The sequence below is a fragment of the Callithrix jacchus genome, chromosome 12 (assembly GCF_049354715.1).
Source record: "Callithrix jacchus isolate 240 chromosome 12, calJac240_pri, whole genome shotgun sequence".
NCBI classification, from domain to species: Eukaryota; Metazoa; Chordata; class Mammalia; order Primates; family Cebidae; genus Callithrix; species Callithrix jacchus.
Window position 1 is genome coordinate 61,089,507 of NC_133513.1, and position 21,128 is coordinate 61,110,634.

At 40.6% G+C, this 21,128-nt stretch overlaps 1 protein-coding gene across 1 annotated transcript in view; it reads right to left on the bottom strand.

Moving 5' to 3' along the window:
* Positions 1 to 5,123: 5,123 nt before the first annotated feature.
* Positions 5,124 to 21,128, bottom strand: part of DDX21 (DExD-box helicase 21) — a 29,929-nt gene continuing 13,924 nt past the window's right edge. The window contains exons 7-15 of the mRNA XM_035268143.3: positions 20,628 to 20,773; positions 19,697 to 19,846; positions 18,237 to 18,398; positions 16,312 to 16,431; positions 15,250 to 15,323; positions 12,445 to 12,604; positions 11,207 to 11,341; positions 8,597 to 8,641; positions 5,124 to 7,636 (exon numbers count right to left, since the gene is read on the bottom strand). Of these exons, the coding sequence (XP_035124034.1) occupies positions 7,367 to 7,636; positions 8,597 to 8,641; positions 11,207 to 11,341; positions 12,445 to 12,604; positions 15,250 to 15,323; positions 16,312 to 16,431; positions 18,237 to 18,398; positions 19,697 to 19,846; positions 20,628 to 20,773 (1,262 nt within the window). The 3' untranslated portion in view covers positions 5,124 to 7,366. The remainder of the gene's footprint in view (positions 7,637 to 8,596; positions 8,642 to 11,206; positions 11,342 to 12,444; positions 12,605 to 15,249; positions 15,324 to 16,311; positions 16,432 to 18,236; positions 18,399 to 19,696; positions 19,847 to 20,627; positions 20,774 to 21,128) is intronic.

Consider the following 21,128-nt stretch of genomic DNA (forward strand, 5'->3'; position numbering starts at 1 on the left):
CCGAGATCATGCCATTGCACTCTAGCCTGGGTAACAAGAGGGAAACCCCGTCTCAAAAACAAAAAAATAAAATATAAAATAAAAATAAAAATGTTTAATCGGCTTACTTCAATGAAGCATATCGGAATATTTTTTACAAATATGGCTAGCTAAGTCTACTCGCGTTGATATTAACTGAAAGGCAAAAACCTTTGGACATTAAGTGTATACCCCAGCCTATCACTGGATAAAAACCTGTTTTAAAAAAGGCCAGGAGCCTTGGCTCACGTCTGTAATCCTAACATTTTGGGATGCCCACACTGCCGTAGGCAACATAGCAAGACCCATCTCTACAATAATTTTTTTTAGCTGGACATGGTGGCGAGCGACTGTAGTCCCAGCTACCATGGAGGCTGCGGCGGAAGGATCGCTTGAGCTCAAGAGGTGGTTACAGTGAGACGGCTTTAGAAAAGAAGAAAAAACGAGCCTCAGAACAAATACCTAATGTATGTGGGACATAAAACCTAGATGAGGGGTTGATAGGTGCAGCAAACCACCATGGCGCACGTATACCTATGTAACAAACCTGCATGTTCTGTACATGTATTCCGGAACTTAAAAATTAAGACAAAAGATTGGGCAGGGCGCGGTGGCTCACGCCTGTAATCCCAGCACTTTAGGAGACCGAGGCGGGTGGATCATGAGGTCAAGAGATCCAGACCATCCTGGTCAACATGGTGAAACCCCGTCTCTACTAAAAATACAAAAAATTAGCTGGGCATGGTGGTGTGTGCCTGTAATCCCAGCTACTCAGGAGGCTGAGTTAGGAGAATTGCCTGAACCCAGGAGGCAGAGGTTGCAGTGAGCCGAGATCGCGCCATTGCACTCCAGCCTGGGTAACAAGAGCGAAACTCCGTCTCAAAAAAAAAATTGAAATGTAGCCAAGATCTGATTGAAATGTAGCCAATATCTGCTTTTTTTGTTGTTGTTTGTTTCCCTCTTATTGCCCAGGTTGGCATGCAATGGCGGGATCTCTGCTCACCACAACTTCTGCCTCCTGGGTTCAAGCGATTCTCCTGCCTCAGCCTCCTGAGTAGCTGGGATTACAGGCATGCACCACCACGCCTGTCTAATTTTGTATTTTTAGTAGAGACGGGGTTTCTTTTCCTTTTTTTTTTTTTTTTTTTTTTTTTGAGACGGAGTTTCGCTCTTGTTACCCAGGCTGGAGTGCAATGGCGCCATCTCGGATCACCGCAACCTCCGCCTCCTGGGTTCAGGCAATTCTCCTGCCTCAGCCTCCTAAGTAGCTGGGATTACAGGCACGCGCCACCATGCCCAGCTAATTTTTTGTATTTTTAGTAGAGACGGGGTTTCACCATGTTGACCAGGATGGTCTCGATCTCTTGACCTTGTGATCCACCCGCCTCAGCCTCCCAAAGTGCTGGGATTACAGGCTTGAGCCACCGCGCCCGGCCCGAGACGGGGTTTCTTTATGTTGGTCAGGTTGGTCTTGAATTCCCGACCTCAGATGATCCACCCACCTGGGCCTCCCAAAATGCTGGGATTATAGGCGTGAGCCACCCCACCTGGCAATTATTATCAGTATTAATATGTAATCTCCTGAGTGAGAGCCATAAATATACAAAACAGTGATAGATAAATATTTTCACTTTGACCCTGAAATACAGGTCGTAGGAATCTGTACAACTGCCCACGGTAACAAGAGCTAAGTCCCACAACTGTGAAAGCCACCTCAGATCTTCAACCTTCCTAAGTTATCAAGTCAAATGGGGAGGGGTGATTTAAGATTTTAACTATTAAGAACTACCTGTGTAAAGTGCTTCAAGACATACAAATGAGCATTGATTTTAGAAGGTCATGGACATACGGTTTGAATCTCAGATCGACCAGCTTTCTTATTGACAAGTTAGCTTTTTTAAGCTTCAGGTTTCTCATAGTAAAATGTAAATACTACTACTTACCTCCACAGAATTATTCTGAAGAATAAATAAAATTAAATGTCTGTCCCTTTAATGCTCCTAAAAATTCCTTCCTAAACCTTATCCCTGGGAGATCTTATCCATTTCTAGGTCTATCATTACATGTGCTGCTCACTCCCACAACTCTGTCTCCAGGCCAGATGGCTTTCCAGAGCTCCAGACTGGAATATCCAACATTCAGCTAGAACAATCACACCTGAATGTTTCAATAGCTGCTGTATGTCAGTATGTTGAAGTCTAAATTTATTATCTTCCTCTTCACATGCCCCTTCCTTCCCATTTGCAAATGGGAAGGAAGTCCTGTGCTGATCTCGAAGTCCTGTGCTTAAGCAATCCTCCCACTTTAGGTTCCTAAAGTGCTGGGATTACCAAGCCCAGCCTCTTCTGTTATTTATGAGACGGAGTCTTGCTTTGTCACCCAGGCTGGAGTGCATTGGCTTGGTCTTGGCTCACTGCAACCTCAGCCTCCTGAGTAGCTGGGATTACAGGTGTGTACCACCACACCTGGCTAATATTTGTATTTTTGGTAGAGATGGGGTTTCACCATGTTGGCCAGACTGGTCTCGAACCCCTGGCCTCAAGTAATCTGTCCACCATGGCCTCCCAAAGTGCTGTGATTACAGGTGTGAGCCACTGTACCAGGTCTCTTTTATTATTAAACCTAAAACCAAATAGTACTATTCTGCCTTCTAAATAGTTCTGTGTACATCTTTTTATCTCCCATTAGTTTAGGCCACCATTATCTGATTACTCTTTTTTTTTTGAGATTAAGTCTCACCCTGTCGCCCAGGCTGGAGTGCAATAGCATGCTCTCAGCTCACTGCAATCTCCACCTCCTGGGTTCAATTGATTCTCCTGCCTCAGCCTCCCGAGTAGCTGGGATTACAGGCACGCACCACTATGCCCTGGCTAATTTTTTGTATTTTTAGTAGAGATGGAGTTTGACCATGTTGGCCAGGCTGGTCTTCTCCTGACCTCGTGATCCACCCACCTCAGCCTCCCAAAATGCTGGGATTGCAGGCATGAGCCACCGTGCCCAGCCTCATCTGATTATTTCTAATAGGCAGTCCTGCCAGTCTGGCCTCCTATCAGTGCATTCCCCAGTACATTTAAAATGATTTGGACCAGGTGTGGTGGCTCACACCTGTAATCCTAGTGCTTTGGGAGGCTGGAGTTGGGAGGGGAGGGGATCGATTGAGCCCAGGAGTTAAAGACCAGCCTGGGCAACACGGCAAAACCCCATGTCTACAAAAAAAAAAAAAAAAATTAACCAGGTATGGTGGTGGATTCCTATAGTCCCAGCTACTCAGGAGGCTGAGGTTGGGAGGATCACCTGAACCTGGGACATGGAGGCTGTGGTGAGCTGTGATCAAGCCACTGCACTCCAGCCCGGGTGACAGACAGAGGGAGACACTGTAAAAAAAAAAAAAGGAGGCCAGGCGCGGTGGCTCATGCCTATAATCCCAGCACTTTGGGAGGCCGAGGCAGGTGGATCACAAGGTCAAGAGATCAAGACCATCCTGGTCAACATGGTGAAACCCCATCTCTACTAAAAATACAAAAAATTAGCTGGGCATGGTGGCACATGCCTGTAGTCCCAGCTACTCGGGAGGCTGAGGCAGGAGAATTACTTGAACCCAGGAGGTGGAGGTTGCAGTGAGCCGAGATGGCGCCATTGCACTCCAGCCTGGGTAACAAGAGCGAAACTCCGTCTCAAAAAAAAAAAAAAAGGAAAAAAAACTTGTTCAATATTTAGTGTCTGTCATTTGCCAGGCACTGTTGTAGGTGCTGGGAATTCCGTAGTAAAAAATGTACAAAAATTCACCAACCTGGGCAATGTAGTAAGATCCCCAGCTCTACAAAAAAATTCTTAAAAGAAATATTGGCCAGGTGTGGCAGCACATGGCTATAGTCTTATCTATGTGGGAGACTAAAGCAAGAGGACTGTTGGAGCTCAGGAGTTCAAGGCTGCAATGAGCTATGATCACGCCACCACATTCAATCCTGGGCAACAGATAGACCCTGCCTCAAAAAAAAAGACAAAAATCCATGCCCTGGTATAGGGAAAACAATAAATATATTAAATACATAAACCATAATGTAATGATTGGAAATCTGTCTCATGACAGATAATTAGAAAAGGCCAGGCATGGTGGCTCACACCTATAATCCCAGCACTTTGGGAGGCCAAGGCAGGAGGATTGCTTGAAGCCAGGAGTTCACAACCAGCCTGGTCAACAGAATGAGACCCCAGCTCTACAAAAAATTTAAATATTAGCCAGGTTTGGTGGTGCCCACCTGTAGTCTCAGCTACTTGGGAGGCTGAGAGGAGAGATCACTTGAGCCCAGGAGTTCAAAGCTGCCTTTAAAAAACATATCTGAAGGTGACAGACAAGTATGCAAACACGTATATGAGGATGTTAACTTAGGGTTGTTTATAATGGTGAAAAATTAGAAATAACCAACACGGCCATCAAGTACTGGTTAAATGTATAGTGACATAACCATACAAGATAACATGTCCTTCAAAATTGTCCTTGTAGGCTTGTACACAATTGTGCATAACATGTTGGGGGGTAAGCAATTCACAAAATTAAATGATTCCGATTTTATAAATGAATATATAGAAAACTGCTCACTAAAATATTAGATATGAGGGTGACTATTATTATTATTATTTTTTTTTTGAGACAGACTCTCACTCTGTAGCCCAGGCTGGAGTGCAATGGCGCAATCTCAGCTCAATGCAACCTCTGCCTCCCAGGTTCAAGCAATTCTCCTGCCTCAGCCTCCTGAGTAGCTGGGATTACAGGTGCACGCCACTACGCCTGGCTAATTTTTGTATTTTTGGTAGAGATGGGATTCCACCATGTTGGTCAGGCTGGTCTGGAACTCCTGACCTTGTGATCCACCCACCTCAGCCTTTCAAAGTACTGGGATTTTGCTTAGAGCCATTACTGGAGATAGTGAAAAACAAAAAACAAAACAAAACAAAACAAAACAAAAAAACAAAGTGCTAGGATTACAGGTGTGAGCCGCCATTCCTGGCCTATTTGCTTTTTTCTCTTATGTTTAGATTTTTATGTCTAGCTTTTATTATTTTTATAATAATAATTTCATTTTAGAAAACAAAAGCCACCAAAATCAAAGCACTACTATCTTTATTGTGGTGTAGAGTTTTATACATTAGCTCATTTTATAGTAAAAACATCTATGTACAACTGTAGAGAAACCACTGCACAGATAGCTCCAACTTAAATTAGAAAATATTCTCTGTAGAAAATAGTAAAAATTGTAACATTTATCAAGCTAGCCCAACAAGTCAAGTAGTAACAAAATACATTATACATTTATAAATACAGGCTGAATTCTGGGATCCAGGAGAAACTTTAGTTCCATTTATTAAAACAGCCATGTTTTAAGTTATGTGAAGTGAAATTTCTATTAATCTTCCCTCTTACTCTTAATCTATGTCTGATTATTTTTCTTTATGCTAAATCCATAATCCACAACATGGTATTAGCTGTTCTTCTCTAAAGGACGGGTACCATATCCTTTTAATCAGCTTGATAACGTACCCATGCCTATCCAAATAATGAAATAGTTTGGTTGTGATTAAAGCATGCCCAGTATTTGGGCAAAATCAGAATCTAATAAATTACACTGTCACCTAATACCCATGGCTTGATGGGAAGCCATGAGGAACAAGGGTAAAGTGATAAAACTGTCAAATGAATCAAGCAATAAAAGCCAAGAGAATTCTGAGACCAGAGGGCAAGAAACATCTACAAAGGATTCAAGGACAGAACTGAAGTTCAAATAGAAAAAGGATGTTGCCTCAAGAATAAGGAGGTGAGCTGGCTATCAGAGCCCCTAGTACATGGTGATCAAACACGGAGCAGTTAGAGATAAAGACTGGATTAAGCAAGAGAAACCAGGACCTAGGAAGATTCTAGATGTTCACAATAATTAAATGAAAACAAGACAGACCATGTGGCTTTAAATTTCCTAGCATAGTATGTTCCAGGATTCCCAGTACAGAAAGAATCTCTGGGAATTAAGGCAAGAAGATAATGCCACTCTGAAGTTCCTGTGCTATGTAGAATGTTTCCCAGAGAAATAATATCTGAGAAATCAGGCAGAGTTATCTGACCAGGGGCTACATCAAGTTCTTCAGTTCCCTCAAAACAACTTAGCCACATATGATTTGTCTTAAAAGGAAGCCTCCAAGCAGCTAAAGCAAACTTTCAACAGAGATTCAGTTTAACAAACAGATACTATACTGTGTCTTTAGGAACTAGGCCACTGACTACCTAAAACCCCAGCTTGCCCACTTGAAGTTAACCTCTAGAAACATTAGTGATCTATGAAGTTTTCACCATTAAAACAATGCTTTATACACGCAAATCATACTTATTCTTCTCTTTGCTCTCCAGTTATGAATGTTACCTTTTTGCATTTGATTATTTCCAGTGTGTGTTTTTTGTTTTGTTTTTTTTACATACTCTTCAGCAATGCAAATCTATGCCCCCTACTTCCGTAAGTCCTTCTTGGTAAATAATGTTAATCTTCCAATAGGAAGAAGTAGAGTATATTATCATTTAAGAACAATTTACCCAGCTTTCTTACTAAGAAAGCTATGGAGTCACCTTATACATCTGAAATACCTGAAAGACCCTGGCTTTCTATTAAAATGTACTTTTATGTATACTGTCTGTGAAGAATTCACTGAAGCATGAATCACCTTATAATGAGAAGCTATAAATATATCAAAATGCACATAAGTATAGAGAATCTATATCAAACATACTACATCTTCCAAATCTAGAGCATACACTGGTATAAACTGTATTACAACCCAGCTAAGTTTGAAATCTTGTTTCAAAACATTGCTCAGTAATAAGTCTCAGTAGACAAATAATAGGACCACATGAGAAACTGTGCAGCAGGTGGCTGAGGAAACCTTAACTTCCAAAGGCTCAAAGTGGTCCCCCAGAGACTGTTACACTCCCTTAGGTATTTACTTTAGGGAAGGGCACTATTAAGAGATACTTTAAGAGTATAAAGACAGGTGAACTCACAAAGTATAGGCAGATACATGCTTGATTTTATCTTCTAATCTATAGATAATGCATTAGAATAAAAATGTAATGAATTCATACACCCTTTAAAAAGAAAAACTGATGAAGAAGTAGAAATAAAGTTATAAATGATAAAGATCAGATGAAATAATTTAGAGGAAGCTTGCTTGTGTCTGAAAGAGACAGGGACTCAGCAAGTGGTCAAAAGGAAGCACAATATGCTTTTAACTTTGCACGGAAAATAATGTTCAGTTCTACACTGTCAAACATCATTCTCTTTTTGCTATATAAATCTTTTATTTCTAATTATCGACCAAATGCTTTACTGAAACTCCGCTTCTGGCCTTTGTCTTGGGATCTGTTACTTCTGTTGCCACCTCCTGATCGCTGTCCTCGGGGTCCTCTATTGCCTCCCCGCTGCCCTCTGAATCTTCTGTTTCCATCCCGCTGTCCCCTGAAGCTTCGACTCCCTTCCCGCTGACCCCTGAAGCCTCCATATCCTTCCCGTGGTCCTTCGAGCTCTGGTTGCTCTGTGGCCACAGAGAGCTGCCAGCGTCGTGAATCACGCCATTTTTCCTGTTGAGATAAGGTTTTGTTTTCATGTGCTGTGATTTCTACTGAATTTTTAAAAAGCATAAGAAAAACAAAAATTTTGCCATTTCTTCAACGAAAAACCAAGGTGATAACATAAAAGTGCTCAATAGGTCACTGGTCAAAAATTACACTGGCCAACCTTCAAGGTCCAAAAGCCAGTGTTACTGAAGTGTGGGAAAATAAAGTTTCATTATGAGAAACAGCCCTCATCACTACTTCATTTATTAAGTTATTAAACCATTTATTCAACTCAATTGCTACAGGGTATCTAGAGCCAAAAGTAATAAAACAAATATATTAAAGCATACATTTCTCATAGTACTGAATAAAGATGTGGCAATTTTAAATGTCTATGATAATCAGTAGGCCGGGAGTGGTGGCTCACACCTTGTAATCCCAGCACGTTGGGAGGCTGAGGTTGGTGGCTCATCTGAGGTCAGGAGTTCAAGACCAGCCTGGCCAATATGGTGAAACCCCGTCTCTACTAAAAATACAAAAAATTAGCCAGGTGTGGTCGTGGGTGCCTATAATCCCAGCTACTTGGGATGTTAAGGCAGGAGAATCACTTGAACCCTGGGCGGCAGAGGTTGCAGTGAGCTGAAATTGCACTATCGCATTCCAGCCTGGGCAACAGAGTGAGACTCGGCCTCAAAACCACCCCCCCCCCGACACACACACCTGTATAACATATATAGTGTTAAAGGGCAGGGAGAGTTGGATACTGTTCACAACTTTGTAGAAAGGAAATACAGCAACCAGGTGGATCCAACTACAAAAATATCAGAATTAAAAAGCTAGAGGGAAAATTCCAAAATTTAATTATCAATGATCTCTTACTAAAGGAATCAGAACTACTATATCCCAATCTATTATACTCTATTTTCATGATTAACATTCTACAATTTAGGTACGTTAACATTAGAATCTCAAAGGAAAGAATACCTGTATTTCTGTTACTGACGCGGTAGGTACATCAAAGCAAACGCCCTAGAAATCAAAGCAAACGGAAGTTAATCCAACCATCACACATCAAAGATACTCCCTTTAAAAGACCATGTATTCTGTGAAAAAAAGAAAACAAAAAACATAAAGAAAAAAAAAACCAGTATAATTTTAGATGAACTTTAAACCAAAGCTAATACATTATAGCTCCCAAAAGTATACTGCAGAAAGCCAATGAATATTGAAAAAAACAACTCCAAATAATTTAGAACTTTCTAACTACAGAGAGTCTTAGCTATCACACTGTGCTAACCCTCTAGTGACTATGAGCTACATTTTATTGCTGAGGAAACAGGCTTGGAAAGGTTAGCTGACTTGTCTAAGGCCCCACAGCTACTAAATGGAGCAAGTATTTAAAATCTGATCTGTATGGCTCTAAAACCTAGAGTCTAAACTATATACTGCCTTCCATCACAAAAGCAATGCCAGCTATTCAGGATGACCTAATTAAAAGCAGAAAAATAAGTGATCTTCTATTGTTAATTTTCTAGTTTTTCTTAATTCAGCCTCCTGTAAAAGAGCACGAAAAAAATAATATAGGACACCATCTTTTTTTTTTCCTCTTAAGATAGGGTCTTGCTCTACTGTCTAGGCTAGAGTACAGTGGTACAATTAACAACTCACTGTAACCTTGAATTCCTACAGTTGCATGCCACTACACCTGGCTTTTTTTTTTTGTAGAGACAGGGTCTCACTGTGTTGTTCAGCCTGGTATTAAGAATTATCTTCCCACCTCAGCTTCCCAAAATGCTGAGATTACAGGTGTGAGCCATGGCACCTAGCCAGGACACCATCTTTAATATTAAGTGTCATCCTCTCCAATCAAGGACATCATCTAAAAATATAGTCAAACTACATGTTAACTAACATATGCACTCCTCTCCCTGCTGTCTTCTACTGCAAGATTTTACAAGGAACACCCCTTTCACCCAAAAATTTACCCAATTATAACATGCATATCATCAGCTACTGGTGGATTTTGCCATTCACAGGAGTCTTCACTTACATATTTACTAAGCAGAGTATAATATACCAGGCATTCACTGGGAAGAGGTAACTAGAAAAACAGTTGTTGCCTGAGTGTTCTTGAGGCTCTCAGTAAGCAAACACAGAAAGCTAAAAGTTTACCTGAATAAACATTGTATCCTAAAGACTTTGAAGAGCAGATAAAGATGCCCCTAACATTGCATGGTAAGATTTGAGGATAAGCAAACTCATAAAAGCTACGTTGGAGGAAAAGATTACTACAAATAGTAGGTTCAGCATGCACTTAGGATGAAATAAAGCATGGCGTACTGGGCACTGCTGGAGTAAATGCTGTTGGTGGCAATGAGGTAGAAATGAAGCTGTAAGGCTAGCAGAGGCCAGGACATGAAGGATCTTATCCTCCTGTGAAAGGGTTGAGACTTTATCCCACAAGTTTTGTGGAGTTACTTAAGGAGATAAAAAACATGGCCAGACATGCAATGAGCTGAAGATAAACCTGAGTTGGTTCACTAGGCCAGTGGAAACCTGGAAATCCAAGATCTTTTGGGGATTCCACCAAGTCGATATTTTCATAATAATGCTGCCCTTTCCATACTCATTCTTCTCAAGGGTACGGCAGAGTTTCCTAGACACTAAATGACATGTGATGACATCACTACTCTGATGGCTAATGAACATATTGTTTTTTAGAGTTCCAGTTTTAATTAATTTCTAATGTAAATATCAATAGATACAATCCATACAAACAAAAGCTTTCCCCAGCATTTGCTAAAGGGATTGTGAAACCAAAATGTTTGAGCATTGCTGTGATACCACCCATATTTTCTGTTTCTATGGATTTGCGTGTGTGATAGTCTATGCCACTAATCAAGAAAAGGACTCAGAAGAAAGAACACCGGGTTGGAAGGCAAAATTTTTCATTTTTCTTTTTTTTTGAGATGAAGTTTCACTCTTGTTACTCAGGTTGGAGTGCAATGGCATGATCACGGCTCACCACAACCTCTGCCTCCTGGGTTCAGGCAATTCTCCTGCCTCAGCCTCCTGAGTAGCTAGGATTACAGGCACGTGCCACCATGCCCAGCTAATTTTTTGTATTTTTAGCAGAGACGGGGTTTCACCATGTTGACCAGGATGGTCTCGATCTCTTGACCTCGTGATCCACCCACCTCGGCCTCCCAAAGTGCTGGGATTACAGGCTTGAGCCACCGCGCCTGGCCCAATTTTTCATTTTTCATTTGAATTCAAGATTCTGAGTAAGTCCAGTGCTAGAATAGGATTGGTAAAAGAAAAGATTCTAAAACTTTACTTGAAATAAGTTATTTAGGTGGAGATGTCAGAGAAGCAGCTGGATCAAGTCTGGCATTGTGAGGATAATGGTTCGGGCTGGAGATAGAGGTAGAGTAGTTGTCAGTGGCAGAGTGGCAACTGAGGATCATGGATGAAATTACCCAGGGAAGATGAGAGAGTTAAGAGATGCAGCATGCCCGAGAAAAAAACCCACATCACACTGTTTTCCTCCCACATTTAGACCCTTCAAGGTTACAACAGAGACCCCAGCCTTACCAGCTTTCCTTTGAGAAAAACCATTCCCTTCACTTTGGAATCAATCTCCTCGCCCAGCTGCTCTTTAAGTTCTTTCCAAGCATAACTAATATTTGGCATTTCAATTGAGCACTGCAAAATCATTGTCACAAAACCCTTACAGAAGAAAGGGAAATAAAATTAAAGTGCTGAAAATAAACCTAATTGATAAATACCTGCTTTCATGAATCTAAACTATTTCTTGAAAAGTTCTTCCTAAAAACACATACCTCACATATACACACAATTAGTACAAACAGTCCCCGGTTTTACTTGGGGAACTCTAAGACTGGTTGACTGTACCAATGTCAGTATCTTGGTTGTGGTATTATAGTTTTCCAAAATATTACCATTTATGGAAGCTGGGCAGAGTATACAAAGGATCTCTCTATATTATTTCTTACAACTATATGTAAATCTACAATTATCTCAATACAAATTTTAAATTACAGGAAGAGAAAAAAGCATACATCTTCTAAAGTTTCTAGGTATGCTGAGTAAATGTATCATATGCATTTATGCATATATATGTTTAGGCTACTTTAGGATTAAAAATCACATACCACAAAATTTACCATTTGAAAGTATACAATTCAGTGGGTTATTTTTGTTGTTGTTTTGAGTATACTCTTAAGATCTGCAACCACTCAGCACTATCCAAAATTTCAGAACATGTCATAATCCACCCAAAAGAAACCTACTAGCCACTGACATTCCTCCACAGCCACCAGGAACCAATCATATTTTCTGCCTCTATGGATTTGCATGTGGTGTGTGTGTTTAAAAATAGAAATTATTGGTTCTTTTCTTTTTTGAGACAGACTCTCTATTTCCCAGGCTGGAGCGCAGTGGCACCATCATGGATCCCTGCAACCTCGACCTCCTGGGCTCAGTGATCCTCCCTCCTCCCATCCCAGCCTCCCAGGTGGCTGAAACCACAACATGCCACCATGCCCAGCTAATTTTTTATTTTTATCTTTTGTAGAGATAGAGTATCACTAGGTTGCCCAGTGTGATCTCAAACTCCTAGGCTCAAGCTATCCTCCTGCTTGTGGCTGCCAAAGGGCTGGGATTACATCCGGCCAGAAATTGTAAAATACAATTAATACGTTCCTACCTTCATGAGAAAGTGAAAACTGGGAAGTTTAAATGAAACCCTTTCACATCCTGCTCATATCCCAAATTATGAAGTGTCAGGATTATGTGCCAGAGAACTTTACCACATTTGAGTTGATCAAGGAGCGCTGGTCTACAGATGTGGCACCTGAAATATGGGCCAGTGCTGCTGCCAGAGCTTCCACAGCTCCCTTCTCCTCTATTAGCTTCTCAGCTGACTGCTTGAAGTGACTAATGGCAGTGGGAGGCACGGAATCCAAAAGCCTGTTGTTTGAGAGTATGTTAGAAAGGATACTAGAAGTGGACAGATTTCATTTCCAAGACATCTCAAGATAAATCAGTAACTTTCCAAATCTTTCACATGTATAATACATTACTTTGATGCAATGTATATAATCATATTTTTATCGTAATAAATCCATTCCTTTGACTGTATGTAATTCTAATTTACCACTTACCTCATCATTCTATCCTAAAGAAATAAAACAAGTTCACCACAGTGTTACTTATAATATACAAAAAGTATAATCTTAAAATGTGCATCATCTGGGCTGCTTATATAAGCCACAAAACAGGTAACAATAAAATGTCATACTACCATTAGATGTGATGATGAACAATGTTGAGAGTTTTTATACATTCATGTCTTACTTTTTGGATCAGAAAATACCTATTTCCATTGTAAAGTTTAAAAACAGAGCTGGGTGTGGTGGCGCATGCCTCTAGTCCCAGCTACTTGGGAGGCTGAGGTGGGAGGATTGCTTTTGAGGTTGCAATGAGCTATGACTGTGCCACACACAATCATTTTAAGAAATACTATCTCTTTAAAAAAAAAATAGAGAAATAAGAAAAAGAAGACCTCCAAAGTCAGTTTAAAAAAATGATAAACACCTTTATAGGATTATATGTACATTTTTAAGGGAGTCAATATTATCTTGGCAATAATAAATGTCCTATTCAAAGATGAAAGAGATCATCCAGTCAGGGCTGGCACTCTGGAGGCTGTTTGTTGTATCCCACCAGCATCTTTGTCCCATTCCCCTTCCTGGCCATCTAACCCCAAATGTCCTTAACTGGCACCCAAGGGAACCCTGTCTGCAGAACACTTTAAAAAAAAGCATGCCATGCTAAAATAAATTTTAGAAGTGCAGTTAAATACACTCTTCCTTCCTTTCCTGTCTTCCTCCTTCCTTCTCTTTCTTTTATTTGAGGCAGTATCACTCTGCCACCCAGGGTGGAGTACAATAGCACAATCACAGTTCATCACAGCCTCAACCTCCTGGGCTCAAGCAATCCTCCCATCTCAGCCTCCAGAGTAGCTGGGACTACCGGCATGAGCCACCACATGTGGCTAATCTTTGTATTTTTTTTAGAGACGGAATTTCACCATGTTGCCCAGGCTGGTCTCGAACTCCTGAGCTCAAGCTAGCCGCCTACCCCAGCCTCTCGAAGTGCTGGGATTGTAGGCATGGGTCACCAAGCCTAGTGCAAAATTTTTTCATTTGCAAAACTTTCCTGAACTTTTTTTTTTCTAATTTTTATTTTATTTATTTATTTATTTTAAGACAGGGTTTCACCATGTTGGTCAGGCTGGTCTTGAACTCTCAATCTCAAGTGATCTGCCCATTTTGGCCTCCAAAGTGCTTGGATTACAGGCGTGAGCCACCACGCCTGGCCCATTTTCTTCTTTTTTTTTTTTTTTTGAGACAAGAGTGTCACTCTGTCACCCAGGCTGGGGTGCAGTGGCACAATCTCAGCTCCATGTAACCTCCACCTCCCGGGTTCAAGCGATTCTCCTGCCTTTGCCTCCTGAGTAGCTGGGACTACAGGTGCACACCGCCGTGCCAGTTAATTTTTGTCTTTTTATTAGAGTCAGGGTTTTGCTATTTTGGCCAGGCGTGTCTTGAACTCCTAACCTCGTGATCCGCCCACCTCGGCCTCCCAAAGTGCTGAGATTACAGGCAGGAGCCACTGTGCCCAGCTCCTGACCTATTAATATACTGACTGACATCCAGGATTTCCTTTGATCATGGACTCCCTGTGTCTGTTTGTAAAATAAGCATTTAGAGTAACTGTGGAAACCCCTCTAAAAATGATGCCCAGACTCAGTGGTTCTTTAACAGAGAATGTAGCTCACCACCAGGAGGCATCTAGAAAATGGTTTCTGGTTTTTATAATGCCAACCCTACTTACCCTGAGTATGCTGCACAGGAGAATCAGCCATGGATCCTAAACAGCTAATTATCCTTCCATCTGCAGGACAATCCCATAAAAAATAATTCTCTTGCCTCCAATGCCAATAGCACCTCCATTTGGCAAACTGTTAATTAACCCAATCCTCACCATCTAGACATTTACTACTAAAGTAACAATCAACTTTCATCCTACCAGGTGAGGAACTGGATTAACATAGATTTAGAATGTAATCTGTGGTCCAGTCAGCCAGATAGAAATAAATAGAAATATATTTATACTAAATACAAATTTATTTAGTATAAGCCAACTTACACTATACCTAAGATATTATCCCTTAAAATATCCTAGACAAAGCAAACTGTTTTAATAGTGGTTTCCTCTGGTAAACAGGATTGGGCAAGGATGAGTAGAAACAAGGATATCTACTTTGTGAAATTCTACTTCAGCACTGTTTTTCTGATAAGCAGGTTATCAGTTAAAAAGACTAGGCTGGGCATGCTGGCTCATGCCTGTAATCTTAGCACTTTGGGAGGCTGAGGTGGGAGGACTGCTTGAGACCAGGAGTTTGAGACAGCATGGGCAACAGAGCGAGACCCTATCTCAAAAATAAAAAAATAACATAAATTTTTAAGAAGTCAAATCTTACTACTGTACAAAGACATGCAATATTTGAACAAACACTAAACAGACCATAACTGTGGTAGTGAACATACCTGATGGCATCTTTGCTGGAGGCTTTTATTATTTCTGTTGCAGAAGGAACACCTATTCGTTTGAACTTAATTCCCTACAAGAAAATGAACTACAGTTTAATGTGCAATGGACATCAATTGTTTCCAGTAAGATTAGTCGTCCTCTAATTTTTAATATAGACCAAATGAATTTATTACATTAAAAAATGAACTTTTAATTTTAGATTTACAGAAAAGCTACAAAGACAGTAGAGAGAGCTCCAGGTTTCTACTATTGTTAACACCTTACACTGCTATGGTATATTTGTTTCAACTAAGAAACCGACATTGCTAAACTATTAACTGAACGCCAGACTTTATTCCATGTCTGTCTTTCCTTGTTTTTCAAGACTTTTAACAGTTTTAAGGAGTGCTGGTCAACAGTTTTGTAAAATGTCCCTCAATCTGAGGTTGTCTGGTGTTTTCCTCATGCTCAGGGTTATATATTTGGGGGAGAATACTGGAGGTGAACGCTCGCCTCACTACCTCTATCAGAGGCACATGACTATGTGCCTGTCACTGATGATGTGACCCACGATCACCTGGCCCAGGTAGTGTTTGTTCATCTCTCCACTGTAAAGTCCTCACTCCCCACCTTACTCTATTCTTTGAAATCGTCACTAAGTGCAGTCCACTCAAGAGGAAGGAGACAAGTTAAGCTCCTGAAGGGGCAAGTATCTACATACACTCTTCCAATTCTTCTGGAGGAAAAATTAGTCTCTTCTCCCCTTTATCCTTCTGATATAATCTCATTCATTTGATTTTCAAGCAATTCCTATAGCCCCCAATCTGGTTCATATAAACATTGTCTAAAATCCTCCTGTTGAACATATGAAAACAAAACCACTGTTGTCAACCGCAAAGTTACCTCAACAAAATGGGCCCTTTATCACAGGACAGCATATGTACCTAACAACAAGCTTTCAGTCATGGCCACACACTAGAAAAATATATAGATTTTAAAGTGGACAAAAATCAAAGAAATCAAAGACTGACTTTAGAACTCAACATTTGCCGAATGAAAGGTAAGAATAATAGTTTTACCGCTTTTTGTTCCACTTGTACCAATTGATATTCTTCCTTGTGCTGATAAAAGCAGATGCACACCCCCGTCCTTCCAGCTCTGCCCGTCCGCCCAGATCGATGAATGTAGGACTCTACATCCTATTGAAGTAAAATACATGAGTGACACTAAACCAAAAAAAGAAACAAACACCTGAGCAGCAGGTCAGTGAACACTAGCAATTGTGCTTATATACCTGGGGGCATGAGGAAGAGGGTCCTTTAGCACTTCAATTTAAAGATCTCCAGCAATTTTTAAAACTTCTACAACAATGGTCCCTGTCCTGTAGGCAAATTTACAAAAAGCATTGTCTAAATAGTGCTTATCCGTTAGAGGTATATATATAATTCCAATTTGCAATCTTCCAGTAGCCACACTGAAAAGATTTCTTTAAAAAGTTTAATTTTTAACTCAATATATCAAGTCTTTTTCTATCCTTTTTTTTTTTTTTTTTTTTTTTTTTTTAAATTGAGACGGAGTTTTGCTCTTGTTACCCAGGCTGGAGTGCAATGGCGCGATCGGCTCACTGCAACCTCCGCCTCCTGGGTTCAGGCAATTCTCCTGCCTCAGCCTCCTGAGTAGCTGGGATTACAGGCACGTGCCACCATGCCCAGCTAATTTTTTGTATTTTTAGTAGAGACGGGGTTTCACCATGTTGACCAGGATGGTCTCAATCTCTTGACCTCGTGATCCACCCGCCTCAGCCTCCCAAAGTGCTGGGATTACAGGTGTGAGCCACCACGCCCGGCCCTGTCTTTTTCTTTCTTTTGAGATGGAGTCTCACTCTGTCGCTCAAGCTGGAGTGCAGTGGCATGACCTTGGCTCACTGCAAACTCTATCTCCCAGGTTCAAGTGATTCTGTTGCCTCAGCCTCCTGAGTAGCGAGGACAGGCACCTGACACCAGGCCTGGCTAATTTTTGTATTTTTAGTAGAGACAAGTTTTCACCAGGTTTCCCAGGCGGTTCTGGAACTCCTGACCTCAAGTGATCTGGTCACCTCAGCCTCCCATAGTGCTGGGATTACAAGCATGAGCCACCACACTGGTCAATATATCCAAGTCTTATCATTTCAATATACGATCTACACAAACCAGGGTACCAAAGCAGTATTTTTTTATTCTTTCCTAAGTCTTCAAAATCCAGACTGCCTAATAAAAAGTCAAGTGCATGTATATTACACTTGCAGTACACGGATCAATTCAAATCACCTACATTTCAAGTGTTCAACAGCTAGTGGCTACCATATCAAAAAGTTCCAAAGTCTAAAGGCTCATGAAACAATGTTTATATCACATACTCATAGGACTTCCTTTTGAAGAAGCAGTGAATTCATAACCTTCAGGTATTTTTCTCCATTGTTGTAAGCAACCTTTAAGCATGGGGGATTTGCCAATTTGGATGAGATTATGAGGTCTTCATGTTGGAAGTGACTGGAACACCTTTAGAACAACCTTTACTTACTTGAAGAACTATCCACATCAAGTAAACTATGCTTCAGGGTCCTCCTCTAGAGGTTTCTATAATTCACAAACCTAAGTATCTCTAACCACAGGTTAATTACAGGCCCTTTCTCTCCCTTGTTCTCTAGGCTCATGCATTTATCCATCTTACTTATCCCTATCCCATCTAAGTCCTTCCACCCATCTTCAAGGTTTGGCTCAAAAATCACACTACATCCCAAAAGTCACCTTTTGAACCTCTGTCCGCTGACTGCGCTTCTATTCTAGCGTCAGTTCTGAGGGGAGGATCTCATAACAGGTACATTCTAAAAATCACCCTTAGCATCCCAGCACTCGAAAAATAGTTATTAATATGCTAATGACATGCAAGTAAATAATACAATTTCCAATTTGTTTAATACCCCAAAGAAACAAAACAAAATAAAATCTAAGCATACAACGCATACCTTTGGTGGAGAGCTTTGTATAACCAAATCAACCTCAGGGATGTCTAACCCACGTGCAGCGACATTGGTTGCCACCAAAACTCCAAAACTACCATTTCTAAACCCTTTCAGGGTAATTTCCCTTTGTTTCTGTGGAATGTCTCCATGCAATGACTGGGCATCCTGCCAAATAAATAAACGGACGTAAGAACAACAGATCCAACAATGCTTTTTCTCATCATGAATTAGGCCTGTAAAACACATTCACATTTTGGTGATATGCCTGTTGAAAATATTACAAAGGGGAAAATGTGTCTCGAATGGATAAGCCTCAGTATTATTTCCAAATCTGCAATAATCAATTCCAGCTGTATCCAACTTTACTTACTGAAGTTGAGAATATCAGACAAGAGCGATCAAAACTATTGTCACTGTAACCTTAGGTCTGAGCCACCCTTTCCTCATTTGTACAATGAGATGACATGATAGATTAGGTGAGCTCTAACATGTACACTCTAACCATTAGTTGAAAGAAGTGAGGCCGGGTGCAGTGGCTCATACACTTTGGGAGGCCCAGAGAGGCAGACTGTTTGGGCCTGGAGTTTGAGACCAGCCTGGGCAATACAGCAAGACTTGGTCTCTACTAAAAATACAAAAAAAAAAAATTAGCCAGTGGAGGTGGGTGGTAAGAGCATCAGATAGAGTAACTAATAAATGTTGGGCTTAATACCTAGGTTATGGGATTATCTACGCAGCAAACCACCATGGCACACATTTACTATGTAACGGACCTGCACATCCTCACATGTACCCTCGAAAACGAGTTTTCCCAATTAGATAGTAGTGACTATGGCACAACCTCATGATTATGCTAAAAGCCACTGAACTGTACATTGTAAAATGGTAAGTTATGTGCCCCATGAATTATATCTCAATAATAAAACACCATCTAGGAAAAAAAAAATTAGCAGGTATGGTGGTGCATGCTACCTGGAGGTGAGGCTACAGTGAACCGTGGTCACACCACTTCATTTCAGCCTAGGCAAAGGGAATGAGACCCCGTCTCAAAAACAAGTAGGCCAGGCACAGTGGCTCATGCCTACAATCCCAGCAATTTGGGAGGCCAAGACAGGTGGATCATTTGAGGTCAAGTGTTTCAGACTAGTCTGGCCAACACAGTGAAACCCCTTATCTACTAAAAATATAAAAACTAACCAGGCATGATGGTGCCCACCTGTAATCCCAGCTACTCGGGAGGCTGAGGTGGGAGAATCACTTGAACCCAGGAGGTAGAGGCTGCAGTGAGCTCAGATTGTACCACTGCACTCCAGCCTGGGTGACAGAGTGAAACTCTGCCTCATTTCTTAACTAAAATAAACTGGTAGTCATTGAATGAATGAAAATCAGACCAAGAACTGGTATGCCTAAAATGAACATTTGTTAATATCCCCAGCTTTGCTGGCATAAGCGGAAGGACCAACCTGCTTTATAGCCGAATTCTGGGACAGCTCCTGGGCTTCTTTCTTGGTTTCACAAAAGATGATAGTACGTCCTTGATGACCACTATATACTCGGATGACATCCCCAATAACTGCTGCCCTCTGAGTCCAGTGGCACTGAATAGCCAGATGCTTATATGAGAAGAAGAAAAAAACTAAATCTATTTAGTAAAGCTTGGCTGGAAACTAAAATCACAACACAATGATCAGTGAACACAACACTAATGGTCTAATGTCTTGCTCTGGGGAAACAACTACTCAAGCCTGATGAAGAGCTATCTGCAGCCACCACTGCTGAGAGAAAAAACCTAAATAAGCCATTAAAGCATAAAGTAACAAGATCTGTCCATCTCCCAATGCCTCTCCCCTTTCTCCAAAGAGCATCTAACTTCTTTATTTTCTGATAACCAGGAAAATGTGGGAAAGGAAATGCCTTCCCTAGCTTTCTACAGGAAACCAAATAACCAAAAAGTTTCTGATGTTTTGCCCTTTCATTTACTTAAAAATGCAATTTGTAGTAGGTTAATGTACAGGTCTGTTCCTCAGTGAAATTAATTCATCTAAGTAGCAGAACTGAAGGTGAAATTTTAAGCTTCAACACTTTTTAGCTTAAACACAAAGCACTAGGTTTCTCTGCTGCCCTCTAATGTTTAAATTTTAAGTGTGATTTCTTTATGTTTACATAATTCCGATAGATTTAAGTTCCATATGATTCTGAAATGAAATCAGGCCACCAGATGATAAAATTTTAAAAACACAGGTATCATATACAGCTCAAATAGAAGTATCTTTCCTTAGCATTTCACATGGATTTAGTATTTATCTGGAAAAGACTATTTGCCAGTCTTACTACTATCAGACAAGAAAAAAATATCTACAATTTTATATTCTGGCAACTAAGTAAATAATTTACCTCCACGGTTATTGCTGTTTTCTGAGTCTTTTTACCAATCAGGTCCACCTGTTCATATGTAGATTTCATGTATTTCTTGGCAACATTAAATACCCAATGAGGGCAAGTTGCAGAAAAAAGCAATGTTTGGGGATTGTCTTCAGAATCTTTGAGGAGGGGAGAAAAAAGTCAGTATGAATAATCCAAACAAGCCTACATAGTATTCTACCTAACCTAGTACCTCCACCGTCTGTCTTCATCAGCACCTGAGGCCAAGTCAGGCACAGAGGACACAAAATTGGAAGACAGAGGTTTCCCAATAGGCAAAGGAATACTGCTGGGTAATTTCTGTAAAAGATCCTTAAAATAAGTACTTTAAATCTATTTTGCTTTCTGACCATTAGGCTTTTGATTTACAAACAAAATCTATTCTAAGATTTCTATTCTCAATATTTTATGAATTTAGAATTCTTGTCTAATCATTGAGTCCAGCTACTATTTTTTGTTTGTTTGTTTATACCT